Source organism: Microtus pennsylvanicus, chromosome 12, assembly GCF_037038515.1.
Source record: "Microtus pennsylvanicus isolate mMicPen1 chromosome 12, mMicPen1.hap1, whole genome shotgun sequence".
NCBI classification, from domain to species: domain Eukaryota; kingdom Metazoa; phylum Chordata; class Mammalia; order Rodentia; family Cricetidae; genus Microtus; species Microtus pennsylvanicus.
The window spans coordinates 49364207-49388940 of NC_134590.1; the positions used below are offsets into that span (position 1 = coordinate 49364207).

At 36.7% G+C, this 24734-nt stretch overlaps 1 protein-coding gene across 5 annotated transcripts in view; it reads left to right on the forward strand.

The window, feature by feature from the left end:
* Positions 1 to 24734, forward strand: part of Kcnip4 (potassium voltage-gated channel interacting protein 4) — a 1037063-nt gene that overhangs the window by 566842 nt on the left and 445487 nt on the right. The window contains exon 1 of one of the 5 annotated variants that reach the window (XM_075943597.1): positions 18073 to 18442. The exons of the other annotated variants lie outside the window; for them this stretch is intronic. Coding sequence (XP_075799712.1) covers positions 18343 to 18442 — 100 coding nt within the window. The 5' untranslated portion in view covers positions 18073 to 18342. Of the gene's footprint in view, positions 1 to 18072; positions 18443 to 24734 lie in introns of those variants that run through there. 5 annotated transcript variants of the gene reach the window in all.

The following is a 24734-nucleotide window of genomic DNA, read 5'->3' on the forward strand; positions in this document are numbered from 1 at the left end:
TATTTTCTATTTCAGTCTTCTTTGATAACCCCCTCTCTTTCTTTCCCTTCTTATCTCTCTCCTCCTCCTCTTTTCCCTTTCCCGTTGACTCCTTCTTTTCTTCCTCTTCAGCCCAAAATATTCTTGGCATCTTCTTCAGTTGAACATTTTATTCTTGCCAGCTTTATCTTGTAACACATTAAGAAATCCTCTCTATTATCTATATACACACCCTCTCAATATTTGTAGATTCTTATCATGTCCCCTGGATAATTCTTAGCCTAGTAATAGGTATTTAGCACCTTAAATCTGGCCTCATAAATCAAGCTTTCTTTTCCCTTATCACTCTTTAAAGGATTTTCAATTTGTCCCTGTCCTTCTGAGAATACCTTAATAAAATGCTGGAATTCAAGGCTGAAACCTTGCTGACTGCATCTGGCTTTTATTTTTTTCTCTTTTCTGAACAAACATTTCATAACAAATAAGTCTACTGGGGTTGTTTATCTTGCCAATTCACTGCTTTGCAAATTCATGCAGAGTAAGGCACTAAAAAAGGTTTCTGAATTAGATAAAGACATGAATCATTTTCCAAGGTCAGAGGGCCACCTTCTCATCCAAAGTTAACTGAATTTGAGCCTTCTACATTTATATTCTAGATAATTCCTCTTATATACATGTAATTAATAATACCTTCCTCCTGAAAAGGGTACAGATAGAGTGAGGAAACGGAACCCAAAGGGCACCTTAAGTAAGTGTCTCCTTGTAGTTTCCTTCTGACAACCCACTAACATAATATAACAGGTATGAAAATGCCTCAGCTTAACTCACTGGACTTGGAATAGTTACATTTACAGTAGTCACAAGAGCAGGACCCTTTCTCTAGTCTCTACTCTTTGCCAGTTTTCTGTGTACCTATGCTCCTGGGCCTGCCCAGACCCAAGTAGGCTAGTTCCTGAGTAATCAAATGCAAAGCAAGGTCCCTGGATATACTAAACCCCAAACAAGCTATTCATAGTTTTCTGCTTTGCTAGTTACTGAGTATGATATCTTTTGTTCAGGTTAGCTCCTGAGAGGGCTATATCCTAGGCATGTTACCTTCTGGTCAGACTCATTTTCAGCATCCTATCTCCTGTATCTACTCAATGTCCTATCTCTAGGGCAAGTTACCCGTTCATCGGGGTAGTCTAAGCATGCTAGCTGCTGAGCAGCCTCACTCCTGAGCAGTGAGCTCCAAACCACACTAGCTATGGAGCAGGCTAGCTGCTGAATGTGCCAGCTCCTGATCAGGGTCAGCTGACTCCTGAGAAGATAAGCTCCTTTCCAGCACAGCCCTTACCATCTGTTAATTATGCTTGTTACATTGTCACCGTTTAGTCACAGTGTAGTTCCGAGTTGTGCTTCCTTGCCTCCAGAACAAAACCCAGGCTTATCAGATCAAATTGTATTTGTTCTGTTTATAAGGCATTTGCGGTTCAATGTATTATCTCTTTCAGTAAATACATTTGAAGTTGCACTAACGCTATCTGCAGAAATTTATTTACTCTCCAGGTGCTCTGATAGTGGTTCAGAAAGCAAGCTTTTCAATTATGAACTACAGCAAGAAATAGATTTTTTAGTCATGTTCATACACATGTACAAAAATACAGATAAACAGAACCGTAAGGGGAGGCTGCTCTTGCATTTCCCAGTTGCCCAGGCCCAAATAATCACACAAAACTATATTAATTGAAACACTGTTTGGCCAATGACTCAGGCGTATACCTTGCTAGTTCTAATGGGTTAATAGAAATTAACCCATTTCTATTAATCTGTGTATCACCACAAGGCTGTGGCCTACAGGTAAAGTTCCAGCATCTATCTTGTTTGGCAGCAACATAGTATCTCTTTGACTTTGCCTACTCTCTCTAAATATCTCTTCCAGCCTGGCTATCTTCTGCCCTGCCAGAAGCCAAAGGAGTTTCATTCATTAACCAGTAAAAGCAATACATATACAGAAGGATATCCCACATCACATAACTAGTAAAAAAAAATCACAAAATAATACATTTTTGGCTTACGAAACAATCACATATTTACTCTACTCAATAGTATTCTATTCTCTTCTGTGATAGTTAATATTGCTGGCTATAAGTTAGCAACATTGATTTTCTATTTATTTATATGATTAAGCTGGTTTTGAAAGAATACTAGCACAACATATTACTTTTTAATGGGCAAGCTGCTTGTTGTTGACAAGATCTTTTCGCAATACAGTCTGTTTGTATTTCCATATATCTTTGTTAGGTGAATAAATGTGCTTGTGCACAGCAGGTGATTCTCCTTGAAAGGGATCTAGTATGCACTGATGTCTAACAAACACGAGGCAATTCAAAGACCAAAGAAAACTGAAAAATATGTAATGAGTATTTATATTTGTTTCTATGAGACACCCAGGAGACAGTAACTTTCAGAGATCCAGGAAGGCAACATCCTAGGAAACTTTCTAAGTAATAATGACGGTTTCTGTAATTGAGAGGAGAGCACTAGGGCTGAGTTGTTTACTTAGATATAAGGAGAAACCAGGCTGTTTGCATTGGAACAAAAATTCCGAGCAGAGCTGTGGACAGGGGTCACTACATGCTCTATCATGTGTCCGTGGGCTGGTCTTCCTTAAATCTGTTTGACACAGGATATTTTTTGTTTGAGTTTTTGTGATTACAAATAGATGATAAGACTTGTTGCAAATTCAGCTCAAATGACTCAGAGTGTGAGAGCAGACAGCTTTGGCTCTCTTTTAGTCTCACTGTTAGCATTTTTTTCCCTGTATCCTGTAAATAGAGCAAAGTTGAAGCACCATATGACAACTTGAACTACCTTGCATGTGTTTTCATGTGTGTTTTTCTGAGTTACGTCACAAATTTCCCTTCAAATCACCTCTTTGTGCCATATGCTTGAGTTGTAATTCCTTCTTCCTAGATGTGCACAGCCACTACCAATCTTCCTGGATAGGAGTGCATTCAGCCTTCTACTTAGCTTGTTAATGGATTAAACATAACTCTATTCTAAACAATCTCAAATTGAATGACTCTTCATCTGTCCTGTGTGCAGGAAAAGCATAAGCTTGAGAGGGTTTTCACTAACAATGAAAAAATCAAAGGATTAAACCTGTGGAGAGAAACATAAGCTTCTCCCTAGGGTCCTTTTCTAACAAACGAATTTCAAATTCACCCACAAACTTCACTTTACAGGAACAATTGTCAAGGAATACTACACAAGCAACAGGGATCTAGAAAGAGGAAAATGTATGATTTTACTTTCTCTCTCATCATTGAATGATGTAATAATGACAAAGCACTAATGCACACAGTACCCAAGTCTCAAAACTGTAGAAACATGAGTGAATAGCTGATAAAATAGAAAGGAAATGACATTTCAACCTTTCAAAGACAAGAAATTGTGACTCTAAGACACAATTTATCAAATACAATTATAGGGATCCTTTCTACCTCAGGGAGCAAGAAAAATATTTTATGGATGGGCTTGACTCATAGGGTGCTAATTGCCCCAGGTAATGAAGGCAAGGATAACATATAATTAAAATTCGCTGACAATACAGAAGGCTTATTCTCCATATGGATTCACCCTGCCTCTTTCCCCTTTTGTTTTTACAGAAGCCAATGAGCACAGTGGCATGGCCTCTGCATCACTTTACCTGTCTGTTTCTTCCCATTCCCCTTTTCTGAAACATTTTACAAGATTGTAAAGAGGCAACATACTATGAGAAAAAAAAACCTATAATTCTTGTGATTTTGAAAATAAAAAACCTATAATTCTTGTGATTTTTGAAAAGCTGGATTTTCTCTCAATTCACAGAGCAGTGAAGTCACTGGAATATCACATATATCCCAGAATCTTTTTTTGATTTTCAAGTAAGAGGAGATAATGTGCAGGTATAATCTTGGACAGTCACATCAAGCTCCAGGAATCCATTTATGTTCTGGTCCACCAAGTAGAAGAGGAAAGGTGTTATGTGAGGCTCAGAAAGCACTGCCAAGCTACTTACCAAACTCCTAGGGGCATACAAATGGTGTTAATCATCCACCAATCTCAGAGGAGTTTGCCAAACAGAACATGGCTCTGAAATTCCATCTGTTGTTGCTCTTACCAGTACAGAGCTTAGAAAAGTTGATCCAAAGGACATCCTGGTGTGTGGTGCAGCAGACAAGGAAAGAGCTTGGATGTGGTGGTAAAAGACAGTTCCTAAAACTCAGGTACTAACATGCTGAACAATGGCTATGCTGGAGTCAATGCATAGCTTCCAAGCATGGACTCTTTTGATGATTGTGAACTGATATCAGTCATGTATTTGTCTTCTGTTTTATATAGTCATGCAGTACCACTTTCATTTATGAAAGAAACAAGGCTTCATTTGCTAGCTTGTTTGAGTTGTCTTATTACTAAAATAAATAAAATTCTGATGGATATATGTACATATTTGGCCATTTGATTTCTCAGCAAATTTTCTTTTTTTTTTCCTCAAGGAGCAAAAGAAGAATGACTAAAAGTTAATTTTAGTACTTACTAAATAGCAAATATATTTTAATGATTTTATGTTAATTATCCAGGGTGATTCCTGAATTAATCAAAGTGTTTTGATTAAGTGTACATTAAATTCATCAGGCATTTTAAAGCTATATAAAAAAAAGTTGACATACAAATTAAAAGTTTGATCAACTCCAAAATGTTGTTAAGCCAATTTAAAAAACTCAATAATCCTGAGAGGTTGATAATATTTTCCTCTGCTAATACCAAGCATTTCCACTTTAAAATAATTCTAAACCACTTTCTCCACACATATTCTGAATATTCCCTCAATAATAGTGAAGTCTGGAAATCTCATAAGAGCAGATTGATGTTACCTGTGACAACAATCATATTAAGGTTCGGGAATCCTTAGAAATCTGATATATAAAATTTTGGTCCAGCTGTTCCCAGCATTGACTTGTAAAAGTTTGGTTTAATCAGATGAAAGAAAAGCAGGGCACAGTGATACATATTTGCAATTCCAGCACCTATGAGATTGAGGCAGGTGGATCAGGTGTTTGGGACCAATGGGGCTGCATACTGAAACTCTGTATCAAACAAAACAAAATCAATAATTATAATGATGATGGTGATGGTGTTGATAATAACAATTTAGAAGGATTAATACATCACTGAGCAACTGCTAATAAATTATCATTTCAAGATGATACATGAGTGAATTTTAATCACAATAAACGCTAACTAGAAAGCAAAAAAGAGTACAATTATGTAGATTAACAATTGCTCTAAGACCGGCGGTGGTGGCGCACGCCTTTAATCCAGCACTCGGGAGGCAGAGGCAGGCGGATGTCTGTGAGTTCTAGGCCAGCCTGGTCTACAAGAGCTAGTTCCAGGACAGGAACCAAAAACTACGGAGAATCCCTGTCTCGAAAAATCAAAAAAAAAAAAAAATTGCTCTAGCGTATTCAGTACTGACTTTGATGCACTATGGACTTCCTGAGTCAGGTGGCTTTTCTCGTGGTCCTCATTCTGAATTTGCTGACAAACTGAGTTGAGACATGTCTCCCTTTCTATTCCTTAGTGCCATCAGGTCTTATTTATCATTCGCAAAAGTGCCGAAAAATTTACACCAGGGTGTAAACATGGGAAACTTTTGCTATTTTTGTTGTTTTTAGAAACACACAGTGCTTCATGTGAAAAATAAATTTTTGATTTTGGAATCCAGATAAGGTGATTCCATGAACTGCCCTATCATGTTTAAATCTTCCTTAATCCCTCAGAGAGTTGTGTTGTTCAGTGCTTCCCAGTGCCCTTCCTCCCATGGTTTATCTATAAACAGAAATATTTCCTGACCAAATAATATTTTTAGCCACATATATAAATACTGAATTAATAAAGATCAATAAGATGTGAATCTAGTATCCATGGGCTCTTGGTATCGTAGAGCAGATATTGTTGCAACCAGCTCTTTTATTTTGAAAGGACAGTAGTTAAGAGTCTTACACAGTGAAAAGAAGGCAGTCAGTGAGAAAGCCTTGAGAAGCAGTAGATATGAACAAAAACACTTAAACTGAAGCTTAAATGGCAGGTAATTCTCAGAAGGCAAGGCTGGAAAGTCATCCAATAGACCAGAGTGGTGATTCTGTAATTCTCGATGACTTGGCAATTTTATTTCATAGAGAGCTAGATATGATTGAAAACTGTAGTGATGGAGTGACATGTTCCTCTCACTCTGACAAGTGCATGCTGAGGTTTGGGCACAAGAGTGAGAAGAAGCTGTCACAGAAGCTTAGAGTCTGGCAATCAAGGAACGCTTGAGATCAAATATGGCACAAGATTCTTGGGACATTTGAGATCAACATAACTATAATGGCTACCTCAGGCAAATTTAACACTGGTTGCAATGATATTTGCTCATTGTTTAATTTGTGCGGCCTAACATATTTTATATATATATATATATATATATATATATATATATATATATGAATTCAATGATGACTAAAATGTGACTAACTTCTGTAATTTAGAGGTCACATGACCAAGGCTAAGAGGTGGTGTTGCTACAAACCTACTGAGCCAATAAAGTATCCAAAAAGGATTTATATTATTAAAGACAGTACTTAATAGAACTGCCGTGACTACAGTGACAAGAAAGTCAGACCACAGTGACTATTACATTAAGTGATAGGGGCAATTTTAAAATCAGTGAATCCCAGAAGTATAAAGAGTTCCAAAAAATATCATCTCTCACTCTCATCCAGATAGTTACTTCCATTTTCTACAGTTCAATGATCAAAGCCAGCTGGTCAATGGGCGCACTAGTACCAGGATGGCCTGATGGTCTGCAGGTGCCTTTTCTCCATCATTTGCTTCTCCATGTCATGAGTGATTGATTGCAGCCTCCACTGGAGGATTTGCCATCTTTCTATTGTGTTTTGTGAATTCAGCAGCCAAATGCTCAGTATCTATCAAGCTGAGTTCTTTTCCTTCTCTTTTAAGTTTTTGGTTTATTTTGCTTTGTTTTTTTTTTAAAGCATACATGTTATAAACAAAAATTACTTTATCTTCCATAATCATGGCATGTCTCTTGGAAGTTCCAGGAGAAATATATGTTGCTAAACAGAAGCTAATATGGTCTCATAATGTAAAAACTGTACTGTCTCTATTCTTTTAGTGTGAGTAAGGTTTGTGACCATGTTAGGGTATCAGTACTATAACTGTGAACCACTTATGCTTCATAAAAAGAGTCCTCCAGACACATTCAGGACACACACACACACAAAAGGGACCGACAAACTGCCAATATAGGCAAAACTGTCTTTAAAATTTCCTGCTTTGTGAAAAAGTCTGCTGGATACTATGGGCCTGTAGCCTGTAAATGGACGCTCCAATGGTACAGACAATGGATGACTGTCCAGGTAGTGAGATGTCTAGAGTTTTGGAAGTTGCTTACAATGCACTTCCTGTTTACTTAGGTAATAGTATATCCTTCTGGAGTCTTTGATGGAGTTAAAAAATTTATAGTAATAGCTATAGTTTTTCTTAGTTATGATAAAAGATAAAGTATATGTAAATATTATAACTGTAATTCTTGGTTAATACCTGTTTTGTTATATGTAATTTTATTTTGTTAAAAATAAAACATTTTTTTTATTTAAACAGAATGGGAGGTCATGTGGGTTTTCCTTCTGTATACTGTGATTACCACTAATAAATAAAAAAACTGCTTTGGATCTATAGCAGGCCAGAACTTAGGTAGGCAGGGAAGACTAAACTGAATGCTGGCAGAAAGAAGGGCAGAGTCAGAGAGAAGCTATGTAGCCCACTGGAACTTTACCTCATAAGCCACAACCACATGGCCATATACAGATTAATAGAAATTGGTTAAATTAATATAAGAGTTAGCCAATAAAAAGCTAGTGTTAATGGGCCAAGCAGTGAATTAATTAATACAGTTTCTGTGTGATTATTTTGGGTCTAAGCTAGCTGGGCAGCCAGGAATCAACAAACGGCCTCTCTCTCTTTCCTTGCAACAAATTATAAGGTTGTCCCTAGTCAACATACAGCAAGAAATCAGTGCCCTCACACATACAAACACACAGAAAAATTAGGTTTTTTAAAGTAAACATGATATCAGATGAGGGCCCAGGACTTTAGTCACAGTGCCTATTTTTGATATATGAGTAACTAGGAAATTCAACTTTTCCAGATCCTTCATCCACAGAAAATTAATCTGACATGTGTAGTTCTGTAAATCACTCTGTTTATGTTAACTGGTTATGTAGCAGTAGAAAAAGCCAACTGTTGATGGCAAGTCTTTAGTAAGTAAAGGGTTTCATCCACAATGGTGACCCTCAAGATTGTAGTGGAGACTAAGGATTTCTGTTGCTTTGTGACATCATAGCTATTCTAAAGTTGCTATGAATAAGCTATCTGTTTCCTCCATACATTTCTACTCATAAAAATATTTCATATATTTTATATTTATATTATGCCTACTACATAAATGCTTCATAATTACTGATACAAACTTACATTATTATACTATACCTTTTATCATTGCATTAGTATTTGAATCATTTTTTTTTCATTTTAAAATGTTATTAGAGTTTGTTTGTGTGCACATGTTTGTACACATGCATGCGTATGCTATTGTACATATGTGATGAGAGGGCAACATGTAGGTGGATTCTACCCTGTGGGTCCTGGGTAATGAACTCAGATTATCAATTTTGGTTGTTGGCATATTTACACACTGAGCCACACTTCCTCCCCAGTACGTTTTTCTCAAGAACAATCATTTCCAGGAAAATGGAATGTTTTGTGTGTAACTCATCAGGAACTTTGCATTTTAGGTTAACTTCTCTTTTGCTAGCATGATGGGACCACATTAAGGCATATTTTCTGATTGTCATATACCATTTGACTCTCCAGTAGGTAAGGCTGGGTGGGAACTTGTTATATAGGTGAAGGTGGCCTTGAACTTTTGATTGTCCTGCTTATACTCCTGGGGTGTGTGCCAACCTACCGCACTTACAAGATATTAGGGATCCAACCAAGGACTTAAGGAGAACTGGATAAGCACTAGACCAACTAAGCAGCATTCTGCCCTTCTGTCAGTATATTCTATGATGTTGAAGTGATGAAATCCTTTCATGATGTGTTTTTTAAGATGTGTCTCTGTTATTTAAAAGTAACAAAGTATAATGACGTACATGTAAAACCTGACAAAGGGAAAACCACTGCTTCTATGTTACCTTTAAAAGGTAAACAAATATATTTAAACAAGGAAATAATGTGTGACAATACTGTGAATTAGAGGGGTGTCATTATTAATTTACATACCAGTGGATCTTACCTGAGGGATTTGTTTTGATGATCCCACAAAAGTGATTCTAATATGTATCTGGCTTCAGGTATAATAAAGTTAGGATATCATGTCATATGGTTCACTCCTAAAATTTTATCTTTAATACTCTCACTCTATTGTTTTTTAGTTGATTTTTCTCATCAGTGTGGCCTTACTAATGCCATACCTTGTATATGCTTCTCAAATAAAATATATATTTGATTATTATTCAGATTTAGTTTTGACTTAATATGATTTTCATGGCTATTACATTCAAAGTATTCCTGTTGAAAATTGGCATTATTAACAACTGATTAAGTTAGAGTTGTTAGTAATTAAACTACAAGATATAGGCAGCATGAGTAATTGTCAAGACGATTGTTATATATTACTTTTTATTTATTTCTTGGGTATTATAAAAAAGTAAATAATTTCATAGCATATTATTTGGAGGAAGTATACAATGTCAGATATAATGAGAAATAATAATTGGTTAGAAGGGACAATATCTGGAATGAAATCTGACAAAATATATCTATGCGACTGAGATTCCCGTTATGTACAACCAAACTTTGTAGAATTGATCCTGAATTCAAGAATCCCACAGATAATCTTGTTTCAATTATTTGAATTTGGTATTAATTTATACTGAATGAATTATGCATCAGACAACTTTTGTTACTTTAATTGTTTTGATTAAGATAAAAATTAGTCCTTGTGGGATAATGGGGAAAGGGTTACTGTGACTTCTGGTTTTTTTTTTTTTTTTCATTAGATCCAAAGGAGAAATATCAGCTATTCTACATCAGCATCACTCTTGCAAACACATGCCTTAATCGGCTGGGATTTATTTACTCTGCATGGTGAATAAGTTAATATTAAGGTGTCTCTATGCTAGTACTATATATTAGTACTGCACACCACTCCCTCAACTAACCAAATATATTTTAAGATAAAGCATGAGTGATCCAGAATCAGACTCATGATGGAATCAGACACAGTATGGAGCAAGGCAGAAAACCATGGGACATTCTATATGCTTTGCTTCCATTAAAGTTTGCATCTGAAGTTCATTAGAGACATAAAGCTGTCATTAATACAGGGACCAAACCATTGAAAATGAGTTTAAATATGAAAAAGAAACTTGCATCCATTTATAAATGAGTCTTACAAATCTTTTCCTCTCTGACAAAAAAAAAAATAATCAAATTGCAGAAATTTAAGAATCAAATGGAAGGTTCCCCCTTCCCACCTTTTCTTAGCTATTTTGAGTTTGTGAAGTGTTTTACCACTTCTAAGAATTTTAAGCCCTGGGGGAAGATCGCCTTGGAAGCTTTGTTGTTTATACGGTTGAGGATGTTTGGGGAGATTAATGCACTGGTTTCCACGATGTGACCTATAGAGGTCCTGTGTTAAAGAGTGATAAAGATGGAGATTTGCAGACTCTACCTACATAAGACCTGCTAACTCAGTCTCTCTGGGGAAAAAATGGTGGTTTGTGTTTAGCAAGATGCTTATATAATTCTGACCCGTACTAGCATTTATGCACTCCATTTAAATAAATTTCTTGTCTCTTATCAATGCATTAGTCTTGCTTTAGTCTTCATTGGCCCCATCTACCTTCAGCGCACTAAGAGAGAGTCCTTGTGTGTCTCTGTCACTGTGCTTCTACCTCAGGATAAAGCAACCTGTTGAAACCTGAGTATAGGGTAACTGCTTCCTCCCCATTGAGGATGTGATCTAGTTATGCAAAGTGGAAGATAAGGCATGGCAACTGAGGGGGATTAATTATTATAATGTGTGTGTTGCATGCTTATGTATTTATGAGTGCAGACACATAGGTTCTATGGTACTAGTATGGAGGTCAGAAAAAGCCTCTGGTATCAGTCTTGCAGCTCATCTTGTTTGAGACAAGGTCTCTCTTTGTTGTTTGCTTGTGTTTGAGCCAGGAAAACTAATTTGTCATCGAGGGTTGCTCTTGTCTGTTTCTATCTCTCTATAGGAGTATTGGAAAAGCAAACATATGCTATCATACCCAGTTTTACATGAGTTCTTTAGTCAATTTACCCCTCTAATCATTTTGTATCAGCATCTTTGTATGTTTCTCTGTATGTGACATTTAGAACTTTGACGTTGTTGAAGATGATAGTCAATCTTATGAACTGGTATAAGCAAGATATTTTCTTCAGAGTACCAAGTTCGCTGATGATGCCTCCTTCTTTCTTATCTGCACAGCAGTTGAAAATAGTAGTGATAAGCTCATTGAGATATATTCATTGATTGAGATAAGTCATAAAAGCAATTAGGATATCAATCTGGGAATAAAAGGGCTCAACAAACAGCAAAAATTCTAGCTGCTGTTCATTAGCATTTACGATGTAGTGGTCTCTGTTCTGAGTGCTTTGCATCACTCGCTGCACAATCACATGACTCTAAAGTAGCAGTGAGACCTCTGGCAGTCTGGCATCCTCCTCATCTTAGTGTCCATAAACCCAGACTACTGTCTCTTCATAATATTGAAATAATAAATGTCTCATCTGACACATTATTTTTTGTTTATTTTGTATCATCAAATCATTTTTTTTATTTGCTCAGTGAATATCCTTAGCCCTGCTCCTCTTGGGTCAAGGAAGTACCCACAGATGCTCAGTTTCTGTTTGAATGGGATATTGACTGTTAAGAGAGAGGAAAAAAAAAAACTTCCACAGATCACCTAGGCAAGGAGTCTAGATGATATTAAGATTTTCCGGCTCTGAGTAAATGCTTTAGCAAGACTAATTTTCTTCTTCACTGCTCATGTAATATAAATTACCATTCCTGTGCACCCAACCATCCAAGCAGCCAGTAAAACACTCAGATATTCCTAGCATTGGGTCTAGTCTTCCCTCTTCCCTGGCATTAACTCCTATGTGGTGGTATTTCTATGTTCCCTTACAGGCTTTTACCCCTGCTGCTTGGGACTGCAGTCATTATTAATTGCACTTAACACAATATCAACTTGTGATCTCTAGAGTGAGATCTAGGTAAACCTTTAGGTAGGTGTTCCTACTCTAACCCACCAAGTTCGTTCTTCTCTTTACCTTGTAAGACAGAAGTAAGACTGACACGTACTCTTAGGCTTATGTGAGACTTCAGTGAGAGAGTCTATATGACATGCTTAGCCAACTAATCTGTTGTATAGTGCCTACTCTACACACATTATTTCATTTCTCATTTCATTTTAATAGGTTCCAAGCTTTGTAAGTACCAGAGATAGGATTTTTAATGACCCATATCAGAATGTATAGTACCCTAACCACAGCTTTGACAAATGAATGAACAATGTGTAATGAAGAACATAGTGAGAGAAGCTTATACATCTCAGTCCAAGTAATTGAGACCCTGAAAAAAACCCAGAGAAATCTTGTTTCCAATTTGAGGAGAATAAAAGCATGGTAGAGTTAAAGAAAGGAAGAGATGGAAAGAAGAAAACAGTAACCAGAATCCCTGATTTTTTTATCTCAGGTCATCAATGGGTATCTCCATCTCATTTTGTTAGGAATTTTTTTGCTTTTATTTTGTTTTTCCAAAGCCATATAGCTGAAAATGAAGCAGAAATGAGTTTATTACTTCCAGTAAGTGGTGATTTTGACTAAACTGCACTATAGGGATATATAGGAATAGAATTGCAATAATAAGAGTATCTTTAATTAAATGTGATCATTTTTCTGGTGACAGGCAAAGGTTAACCTCATTGTTGTCATGGACTCTGTGCACACATCCTGAAAGTTACATTGTGAAACTATTTTAACTAGAAAACTCACGTATTAGACTCTTATCTACCTGTTAGTCTCTTAAGCAGAGATCTATAAAGTCTCCTGTTGGAGCTTGAATCTGTTCCAGTCCTTTCTCTTAGGTGTTGCTTTCTCTTTGATCTCATGAGCTACATGCTGAGTGCATATGTTTGTGGACATTTGTATACATGTGTGTTTACATGTGCTTAAATATGCCAGCATCTGTGTATGTTCATGTATGTACATGAACATGGAAGACAGAGGTAGTTATCAGTGCCTTTCTAAATCAGAGCCTACCTTATGTTTTCAAAAATGTTTCTTACTGAACCCGAAGCTTGCCAGTTTCCATAAACTGGCAGGAAAATGAACCACTGGGAGCTTCCAGTCTCTACTTTGCCAGCACTGGGATTCTAGGTACAGGTCACACTTCTATAATATGAATGCTAAGCACTGAACTCAGAGTTTATTGACAAAGCTATCTTTTCAGGGCCAAATGTTGGTTGTTTTATATTTTTTAAGTTATGCCAACCTCACTCCTTTTATCTTATACCATAGCATACTCTTTCTTTACCCTACCCACTCAGCTAGAATGCAGATGAATAGAACTTTCTTGTGTCTGAAAACTTATTAATTAGTAAATTCAATGGATCTTTTCAAAGTCTACAATTAAGAGTTGGCTCCTAAACTCTGGTGATGCCATTTTTATCATATGCTCCATACATGGCTGGATGCTTTCCAGAATTAAGGAGCAACATTATAGTAATAAGTACTCAAACATCAGCTTCACTGAATTCTGATTTGGAAAAATTCATTCACCCTTTCAAAGTTTCTTCTCTCTTCTTAAAAGATGAAAGTAAAGAGTTTGCCTGATGGGGGAGATCCTACAACATTTGCCCTTTTTAAAAATAGCTTAGGGCTGGACCAGCCTATATGCTTTGCCAATGTTTAGGCAAATCATGGTTCCATGTAGAGTAAGTATCATTTGAAAATAGTATCACCTTTTATCTTTTTTTCTCCTTCCTTTATGGAAGACAAGTATTGGCTTTGCCTTGAATGAGGTCAATGTTTCTTCTGTGTCTATTGGATACACTAATGTTTCTCTTTACAAAAGGAGATACTGGAAAGAATACAGGAATCTGAGATAATGGAATAATATGTTAGATTGGATGCAGGCTATATAACTTGAAGCTAGGAGTTACACATATAGCTAAGTCACTTTTCCTACTTATACTGCAGTGTCCTTGTATCTGAAAATTAAACAACAGGAATGGGCCTTTTCTAAGCTACTTCTCAGCTTCTGTAGCAATGATTTTCAGAAATGTTGGATATGGAGACTTTTCTGTATTCCTTCTTGGTATTGCTTTCATTGGTCACACTGGCAAAACCACAAATCATATTCACATTAAATCATTGGCACAGAACATAGTGAAGATACCTCAGCTTGCAATGTTCAGGGCTCACCCTAAAGAAAGGCCATGGGAATCTGCACTGCTATGATGAATTCCTTCAATGCCTTGGGGTAAGAAATCCTAGTAGAAGGCACAGAGGACTCATAGGAACCATAGGCATGCTCAGCACCCTATATCATAAAGAATCAGGTTGTGCCAGATCACTGAGAGAGCTGATGGCTTCTTCCAAAACCCAGCCTCTCTAGTGCCAGGTACTATTTTCCAATTGATGTCACCATCAACAATGCAACAGATTGTAATCTCTACCCTATCAACAACAGTGAATATTCTAGAGACATTCTATATTATAGTAGTGACATTTGATAAGCAAGTAAACCAACATGCATACTTCCTGATGACAGCATTTTTGATGAAAATGACAGAGACATGGGTGGTTATGATTATGGGACCTGAAAGGGAAATACTGTATCATGTAGTGTTGATAGGAAGGGATTTTGGTGCCAAAACCCAAATAATTTCTCTTAATCACGGGATCTGGTGTAAGAACTCTGGAAGAAGAAGCATCTAGGACAAAAGTTTGAAGTCAAAAGGTCTATGTAAGAATTGGAAACTGGTGAACTCTTGGGAAGAAAATGTAGCATCAAGGGATCTTATATTGTGGCACTCATACTGAGTAGAGAGTCTCTCCCCACTTGGGTACTTTCCACAAGCGCTCTGCCATCCATTTCCGAACCCCAGGGTGTGATCCTTGTAGGAGAGCACAAAGAAACTGACCCGTGACATTCATCTATGGAGGGATCAAGGGATCTTACAATCCATTGTAGTAGAAACACAGAAAAACCCTTTTAGCAGTCACGAGGAATGCATGCTTATGGGATAATACTTCTGAGATTCACCAGGAAGCAATAATCCTGAATTAAATTACTAGTTCAGTAACATTTCAACTTCTAAAGTTACTGGGGTTAATAGATTAATTATAATATCACCAAATATTTTGGAAGGGTCAGTGTGAATATCACTTTTAACTTAGGCTCATAAGACCTTGTGCCAATGTTTGAATTGATAATGCATTTAAAGCTGTGTGGAATAACAGGGCTTTATAACAGTCTGCATTAAGTGAACCAGAGTTTGAATCTTGGTCCTGCCACTTACCAGGGTTATGACCTTAAGCCTGCTGCTTATTAAGCTCTCTGAGGCTTCATGCTCCCTTTGAAAATGCTGTCTAATTGCACCTACTTTCAGAGCGGTTATCAGGAAGCAATATATGTAGAGCATCCAGTATGCAGTAATTGCTTACTGTATGGTGACCAGAATAATCTAATACACATCTATGAAGTGAGAAGTGGGCCTCTAAGAGGAATTAAAAGAGGTAGGAGAATATCGTCAAGGCAGGCAATGAAGCCACGATTTATTCCCTCCCAAACAAAGTTAATATTTTCTTGGAAAGAATATACATCCTAGTAGCTATAATATAATACACTGAAGATTTGACAGTATCAAGTAACTAACATAGGCAGTAAAAGTAGTAACAAATAGGTACACATGAGGAAAAGATTATATCCACTACTGGCCTTAGAATGTTCATGAAATAATCTGCATGAACTTGACAAGCAGAGATGATAGATAGAATCTGGCTTTATTTTGCTTTGTGTGCTTTGCTTTGTTTGTTTTTATGTCTCTCTTTCCCCCAACAAATGGGCAGAATGGTGTAAACAAAGCCCTAGAGACAGAGAAGCCCAGGATGCATTTTGGAGACAGAACAAAGCTATGATGCAGATAGACTGCATGAAAACAGAAATATTGAAGGGCAAACCTCAGGCAGATACCTGAGTGGAAGGACAACACCAGGGGGCTGTATACAGAAACAGGCTATATTCAGTGTATCAATTGTAAGCCATGTGAGATTTCTGAGTAAAAAGCTGAGTCTTAATATTTATAAGGTGGGCAGCATATTCGTGGGTGAATGTGACCTGTATCCCTTCCCTAATATAAGTAGGGTCTAGCAGTTAGTACATTTCCTCCCATGATCCTTGAGAAAATGCCATATGCTTGAGACGATGTTCAGAATCATACACTGCAATGAAACATCCACTTCTCTAAAATCCACAAAGCAGACCCGCTGGAGTTCTCCTCATTGCTATTCCAATCTCTCTTTTTTTTTTTGAGGGGGGGGGATGCTTGGTTTGTTTCGCTAAATTAACTTCTGCTTAAAATTTCTGTGTCTCTCAACTGAATTCTTGCCTTCAAAAAGACAAGAACCAAGGGACCCTGTAAGCACCAGCGCAAAATAAAAAAAAAAAAAAAAATTTAAAGAAAAAAAAAAGCTGAGTCTTAGAGGAATTACCCTAGCAACCCTCAGAAATAGGAATAAAACAAGGGAATATTTATGCCGAGACAAGAGCCATTACTGTTGAGCAAATCCCTTTGCTCTGGAAATGTTTTTAGTTCACTCATTTTCTCAAAAGAGCTCCTGAACTTGGTGCTGCTATCATGCCCCTATTTACAAATGTGGATACTGAGGCAAGATGATATGAAATCATGCACATAAGACCTAGAGGCCTTTAAACCTGAATCCAGGTTAGTTGGCTCTGGAGTTTGTACTCCTTAATCGCTTTCTGAGTCCCTTGGTCTGTTGCAGATCGCTCATCTGTGGAGTAGGAGACTTGATCAGGATCTCTGAGAAGATTTCCTCTCTGGGTTCTGTTATTGTCTGTTTACATGGGTGTTATTTGCTTTAGTCAGTTCTTCATTCTGGGTCTGCTCTACCTATTTAGGCAGCATTGGGAGAAAGAATTGCACAAGAAGGACACAGCAAAAATGAACGTTTGCTTCTCAAACTTTTTATGGCACCGAATGTATGTCAAATGTTTTAAAATGCATGCAAAGTAGTAAATGCTAAATGCATATATTCTTAAGTTGAAAGTGAAGCCGGTGCCAAAAGAGGTAACTGGTAAACTCTAAAATATTAGTAAGCATTGAGAATATTTATCAGCATATCACACTTTGAGACACTAGTTACTACTCAAACAGAATATTAGTTCTCAATGAGTAAGACGCTTGAGCATTCCAATAGCGACTCATTGAAAAGAACAGACCCATGAAGAACCACGCTGAGCAGCTTCATTCCTCCCCGCACTCCTTGGAATAAAATACACACATTTGTTTTCCCTGAAGAGTGCAGCTCTTTCAGAAACCGCTGAATGCAAGCTGTCACTGCCGGTGGGCGGTTCAGGCTTTCCCTTTTCTTTGCTTCTCCTGACAAGGTGCTCAGGTCTTGTCTGCAGCAGGAGTCCAGCTTCGCTTCCACTGTTTCCAAGGCAACTGACCAGCCCTGAGATTCCACCAACCGGTGATGTTTGGAGTCCTGGGGGCGCTGCTTCTGCTGCCCTCCAGGCTTGCTCCGGACCTAACCCCGAGACCTCCTAGGTTCCCGCGATCTCAGTGCTACTACTTCATGCACGGCTGTCTCGTTGTGGGAGAGTGATAACGATAACAAGGACTCTGATAATTCTCATCTGACAGGCTCGACTTTATCAGGCTGCCACTTCTGGCCTTGGATACAGCAAACAGGATGACTGCTCTCTCTCTCTCTCTCTCTCTCTCTCTCTCTCTCTCTCTCTCTCTCTCTCTCCTCTCACTCCTCTCTCTCCTCTCTCTCCTTTCCCTCTCTCTCCCTCCTCTCTCACAACTCTCCTCCTCCCTGCTCCAGCTGTAGCCTTCTTAATGTAGTTTAATGGCTTTACAAAGAAAGCCAGGGTGAGGAGCGCTTCTCAGTGGCTGTGGCTGGACCATGACCTAGCTGACCATGAACTTGGAGGGGCTTGAAATGATAGCAGTTCTGATCGTCATTGTGCTTTTTGTTAAATTATTGGAACAGTTTGGGCTGATTGAAGCAGGTTTAGAAGGTAAGGGAGTGCTTTTCAGTCACTCATAAAAATCCTGTTTTGCAATTAAAAAATTCTTTAAGAGAATGTTAGAGGCACCAGAAATGAGAACAGAGCGATGTGATTCTGGGGTGGACCTGCAAAAAAAAAAAGCAGGTTTCTCAGGGAAAGGAAGATTAACAAAATAAACTTTTGGCAAGTTGTGGTGATATTTTCACAGCAAACGAATGTTGAAAACACTATGAGGAGCACTTTGAATCTAGAATCAAAACTGAGAAATAAAGGGTTGATAGTTTGTGTAAGCTCATAGTCGGAGCATTTGGTCCCTGTTGTTTTTGTGAGAGTTTGGTACAGGATATTGTCTTTTGATTGTAACAGCAGATTTCATTTGTGTATGTTGTGGGTTGCACTTGTCTCATGTATGCAGATGCACTCATTGGGTAGAACCGGCTATGCATTTGAAAAGTCTTATGGTTTAAGACCGGACACTGAGGAGCAAGCTTTTTCATAAGGTTGTGTGCAGGGATGCTGTTGTTATCTGTTTTACAATCTAATGGAGACTCTATAGAGAAATGAGCCTCCAACTCCTGTAACAGATTCAAGGGATTCTATACAAGCTTTTCGGCTTTGCAAGTATTGTTATTTATGTTCATTCTTAGAAGCTGATCCTGTTCTTAACAGGCTTCTCTCCCTCTAAAAGTGAGGTGTGTTCTTGCCTGTATCTTTCCACGGACTGAGTGTGTCTCGGAGGTCTGAGTAAAATTTGAGTATGATTTTCTTACTAATCAGAACATATTTGAGATATGTTTGTGTTCAGCCAGTCATTGTTTCTCAAAAGTTGGCAGTGCAGGTTTTAAAAGCATCTCATGTTGCTGCTTGACAGTGTTGCTGTAGTATTCTCCCTGGAAGTTTTAAACTTGAGTAAACAGAAAGAATACTAGCAATGTCTTTACATCTTCAGCTAATCCAGTCCTCCAGGGAGGTGGCCACAATGTGTCATAAATACAATTATTTTTTACAAATAGCAAACATCAAATTAAAGTAAGTGTGTCACTCTGATGTAGGTTACCAGAAACCTACATTTATAACTCATTGGAAGGAGGAGGAGGGAGTGGAAAGCAAGGTTTATAAAAGTAATTTTAATAGAACTTTGCAGAATGCATATTGTGGCTCTTTCTGGAGGAAATATTTGGTAGTTTCAAAGTGAGGAAAAATCCTAAATTTTGGAAATGTTCAATGTCTTTAAAATTAACTTTTTTTGTATATTTTTATTAAACTAGTAACATGACTTGGCTTCTGTGAGCATCACTGTAATTTTACCTGGAGGTTATGACTGGGATGTCTCATTTTGATGTGAAGGATTTTATGTTTTTTTCTTCTCTTTGAGACTGCAAGCTTCATGGAATACTATTGTGATCCCTGGCTCTTTGGAGGAAATGGTTGCATCTTATTTTATGCTACAGATGTGGTCCTTCTTTGCACTCTTCTGCCCAGGGTATTCATTGTGGGTTTTGTGATGATGTCTACTCTAGTGTTAGATTTGTTTCTTTCAGGAGCATGAATATTCACCTCTTAAGTAATAACTTAGGGCTGTTTCTTCTCAGGGCTGCTAATCTCTGTGAAAGTATTCAGTATTCTTTTTCCTTGCTACTTGTATTCAAACCTGTACTGATCTGTATGGATAGTTTCTGTCTTGAACTTTATATTGTATTGTTATTATTATTATTGACATTTGTATTTAAAATGCAAAGAGAATTAGATTTCCTCTAAACTTCAGTATAAATCTCTGATTTCTCGTGTTCAATCAGAAGTACTTTTAAATGGTAAAATGTTGGTAACTGTACTATAGTGGAATTGTACATAGTAGGTAAAGTTAGGGGATGTGTAACTAAATGGTGTATTTTATGCCTGAAATATTTATCGGACTTATTTCAATGTCAATTTAAGAGTCAGAAAACTTTCTAAAGAGTACACAAATTAATTCCTGGAGATGTGATATAAATAAGTTGATGATATAGCTCATTGTGTAGTTTACAAACATACTCTAAAGTTACAAGCAAAGCTTAACTATTAAAAACAATAAAAATATTTAATATTTAATAAAAGTAACAATTTATTCATGTCCTGAAACCTTCTTCATACAAGCAAGGAAACTCTGATACTCATTTCATTCAGATCTCTTTCCCCACAAGAGTTTTTTTCCCAGCATCCCACACGTCCTAGTTGGAGAATACGGGCCTGTTTTGTCACCCTTATTTCTATTTGTAGACACGTCCTATAAAGTACCGTGAGTCTAAGTAGAAAAAACTGAATTTGGATAAACATGGAGGATTATTTTTTAAAAGGCTACCCTAAATGACTAAAACTTTTCATTTCACTTTATAACTATTCTCCAGTGTAGGCATCACCCAAAATGTAGTTTGAATTTATATTATTATGAATGATATTTATTAGGTTGTATTGTGAAGGACAGAGAAAATACAATCTTTATATAACATATTTTCAATCTGTGTCAAATAAATGTACTTTCTAATAAATTTTTAATATAAAAGTTTAGAGAATTTGTAGTTTCTTCTTTCTGAGTGCTTTAGGTTTCCATTTCTTGTGGGATATTGGGAATGGTACCATTAGATAATCAATGTTCATCTGTGTTATATATGAAACATCTAAACATATGATGCTGCGCATTGACCCATGACATATTTTCAAACACAAAATATTGATATCTGACAGGTAAGATTATTTCACTTGAGAAAACAAATAATAATCAAAGTATGGATGCTTATATCTCTCCTGTCATTCTGTCACTTTCTACCTTATAAGACAAATTTACCTATGCAGTTTAAGATGAGAAAGCTGGGCTCAATAATCTCCATGGGACTTTCTATCTCATAAATTTTATGGGTCTACCTACCAGGTAATTACAGTTTGATAATTTATATAACATATATTCTTTTACAAAACAGAATATCAATGGCTTACTTTGTAACAGGTAAACAATATAACTGTCAGACTAGTCTTCCTTTTCTGTGGTAGGCTAATTCATCATACCCCAGGGAAGTGTTTACTGCATTTTCAGGTATTTCTAGATTTTGATATTTGAGGATGCAATTTCAGGCACCTTTGGTTTAGTTTCCCAAAATTTATGTAGAGTCTTAATAACTTATATTTGTAATTTAGTTAAACTTTAATTAAATTCTTTTTCATGAAATAATAGTAGCTGAAGAGATAGCTCAAGAGTTTAGAGTACTGGCTGATCTTCCAGAGGATCTGGTGTAGGTTCGCAGGACCCACATGTTGTCTCACAGAAATCTGTATCCATAGTCTCAGGGTATCTGCTGCACTCTTCTGGCCTCCACGAGTGCTAGGCACACAAGGCACACAGACATATATTCAAACAAAACACCATATACACATATTAAAATCAGATTGGTATGCATATAAAACCATTGGTTTCCATAGGAAGTGTTGATTTGAGCAAAATTTTAAGGATAAGAGATAAAGTCAGTGGATACTTTTTCATATTGATTGTTCTTTGTACTAGATGAGTAAGTTTAGAAAACTCCAGAGCAATAAGAGTTTTGACTATGCCTAAAATTTCACAACATAAATTGCCTCTTCTCCAGCCATAAAAATGAAAGTAGTTTTCTGTTAATGCATTCCAGAGAAAAATTGAATCAAAATATTAATGGCAAAGCTATTTCATTATCTCTATATGCTGTACTTGGCTTTGAAAATATCTGCATTTTAAGCAAATTCATACAAATTTCATTCAAGTGTTAGTGAATAAAGAAAGAACATTCCTTATATCAAGATATAACAAAAAGCAATTATTGAATGTATTAAAGCGACGGGAAAAGAATGCTCATAGTAACTGTCTCTTACATAAAAATAGATGGACTGATGATCTGTGTCCCCTTTAGAATCAGTATAAAGTTTCATCTGACTTTATTTAGCAGATATGAGTAATTGTACACTAAAAGCTTCCTCAAAGTATTAGATTGTAGCATATACTCAAGGATAGACTTTTGAAACCTAAGTCATTAGATCTTTTATGTTGTTGTGAGGTGTGATGGTAGAACTGTGGCTTGGAGCAACTACAAATCCATGCTATCTGTCCATGATCTCAATCACTTACGGGTGACCAAGTGACAGACTGGGGTGATTGTGGTGGAGGGATATTATTCCCCATGGAAACTGTTAATTGAAAATCGTAAAGAAGAAATTAAAAAAAAAAACCTAGATTCTTCCATCCAAAAATATAACGAGAAGCCAAAGGTGTTTTCATGCATTGTCTAAGAGAACTCCTTTCTAAACTGTAACCTTTACAAAAATAAAAGTCTTTAAATACTTTAATAAACCATCTTTTAATGCCATATGGGAATGGAATTGAGGGGTATTTTCAACACTTGACATTTTTAGTGACCCCTTATAGTAAATATTCTCTGTATTGTTAAAACATTAAGACTTTAAGCAAACTAATGGTAAGAAAAAATGGGCACTCAGAAATTAAACCTAGGGGATGTAGAGCTATTTTGTCTGGATTATGGCAACATCTTCAATTTTTATTCATCCTGAGATTTTAGACTATCATTTGACCTCCTTACGGATATACTTATACTTCACTATATCTATATATTCTACAAAAACTATGACAAATAATATAATAACTTATTTGACTTATAATTGCTTGCAAAGTGGACTAATGTTAAACAAAAGTTGTTATTATGTAATAGTATAACATAGGCATATTAATTTTATAGTATATGCATATTAATTTTTATTTTACTTCATTTCTGTCCTCTGAAATAGGTATTTTCACCTTAGATATGAGAATACTTAATAACTCAGAGTGAATGATCCCATAACTTATAAAACTGAGTTTCAAATTCAGAACATCTAATTCAAAATCCTGTTTTATAATCCTATCATGGTATACATTGTGGTAAAATGGAAATGGTCAATAACCATATGGCAGGGATGAGATGTTAGATCAGGCATCCATAGTAGCCAGATAGTACAAACCTTTGTTGATTATAACCCACTGGATCAAACACATTATGAAGAAGATTCTAAATTCTGCCTTATCAACTAAATAAAACATTAAAGGATGAAAATGGAGGCAGAAGTAGTAAAAATGCCCTCTTGAAAACTGGTGATAAAAATCTCTGTTTCTGTTTGGGCATGATGGGAAGATTGATGGAGATAAGTGGCTTTTCATCTTTGTGACACAAAGAAATTCAGTGTGAGATGCTGCTTGCATCCAGTTTGGAGATATTTTAATGAAAAGGTCTGAGACATAAGCAGGCTGATTGCCACTCTGGCAGCTGGAATATGAAGATCCATATGAGTCGTGGATTTTTGAAGAAAATGTACTAAAAACTGATTAGGAGAAGAACATATCCTCCTTTGAGTGTGTGGGTTGATTGGGACAGTTGTCCTGTCCACAGAAAATATTTATTCTTGCCTTTCATAAAAAGTATTAAACAAAGCCAGGTGGTGGTGGCCCACACCTTCAATCCTAGTACTTTGAGGCAGAGAGAGGCTGATCTCTGAGTTCGAGGCCAGCCTGGTTTACAAAGAGAGTTTCAGAATAGCCAAGGTTGTTACACACAGAAACCCTGTCTCAAAACAAAACAAAAGTATAAAACAAGAACACAGGAGTTTCTAGCTACCTGGGATAGTATAAAGATTGTAATGAAAACCAACTTCACTGAAGAACTTGGAAACAGGATTAAAAGAGACTGCAAATGCCATTCCCAACTCATGCTGTCAAATATGGAAGAGTTCAAGTGTTGTTTTTATAGAAGGCTAACTGAATGTTTAGACAGAATAAGAATGTGCTTAAGATCACAAGGGAATAGCAAAGAAGTCTAGATTAGTTTCAGAGTTACAATAGTGGCACTGATTCAAGGGGCATCATTATGGCTACAGAGAGTAAATACAAATAGGACAAAAATAAATGATAGTCATATGTGATATCATCATTCTCTACTGAATTTGCCTATACACTTAGAAGTTGTGGTGCATTTTTTGCATGCAGCTTTACATAAATACACTGGGAAAACATAGCTATGATAATCGATTGAAACTATGAAGAAGAGGGGAAAATAAGAGAAGGTGCATCTGCAATTTACATAATTGAAGTTTTGACTTATCAAGGCTGCACAGAATGGAATCGGAAATTACCTGGATCAAATCAATCATTCCATATACAAAGACACTGAGTCGCAGAGAGATGAAAATGCCTGTGTTGTTCATCAGGAAGTTTTTCTTTAAAGGAAATTAGAATGAATTATCCTAAGAAGATAAA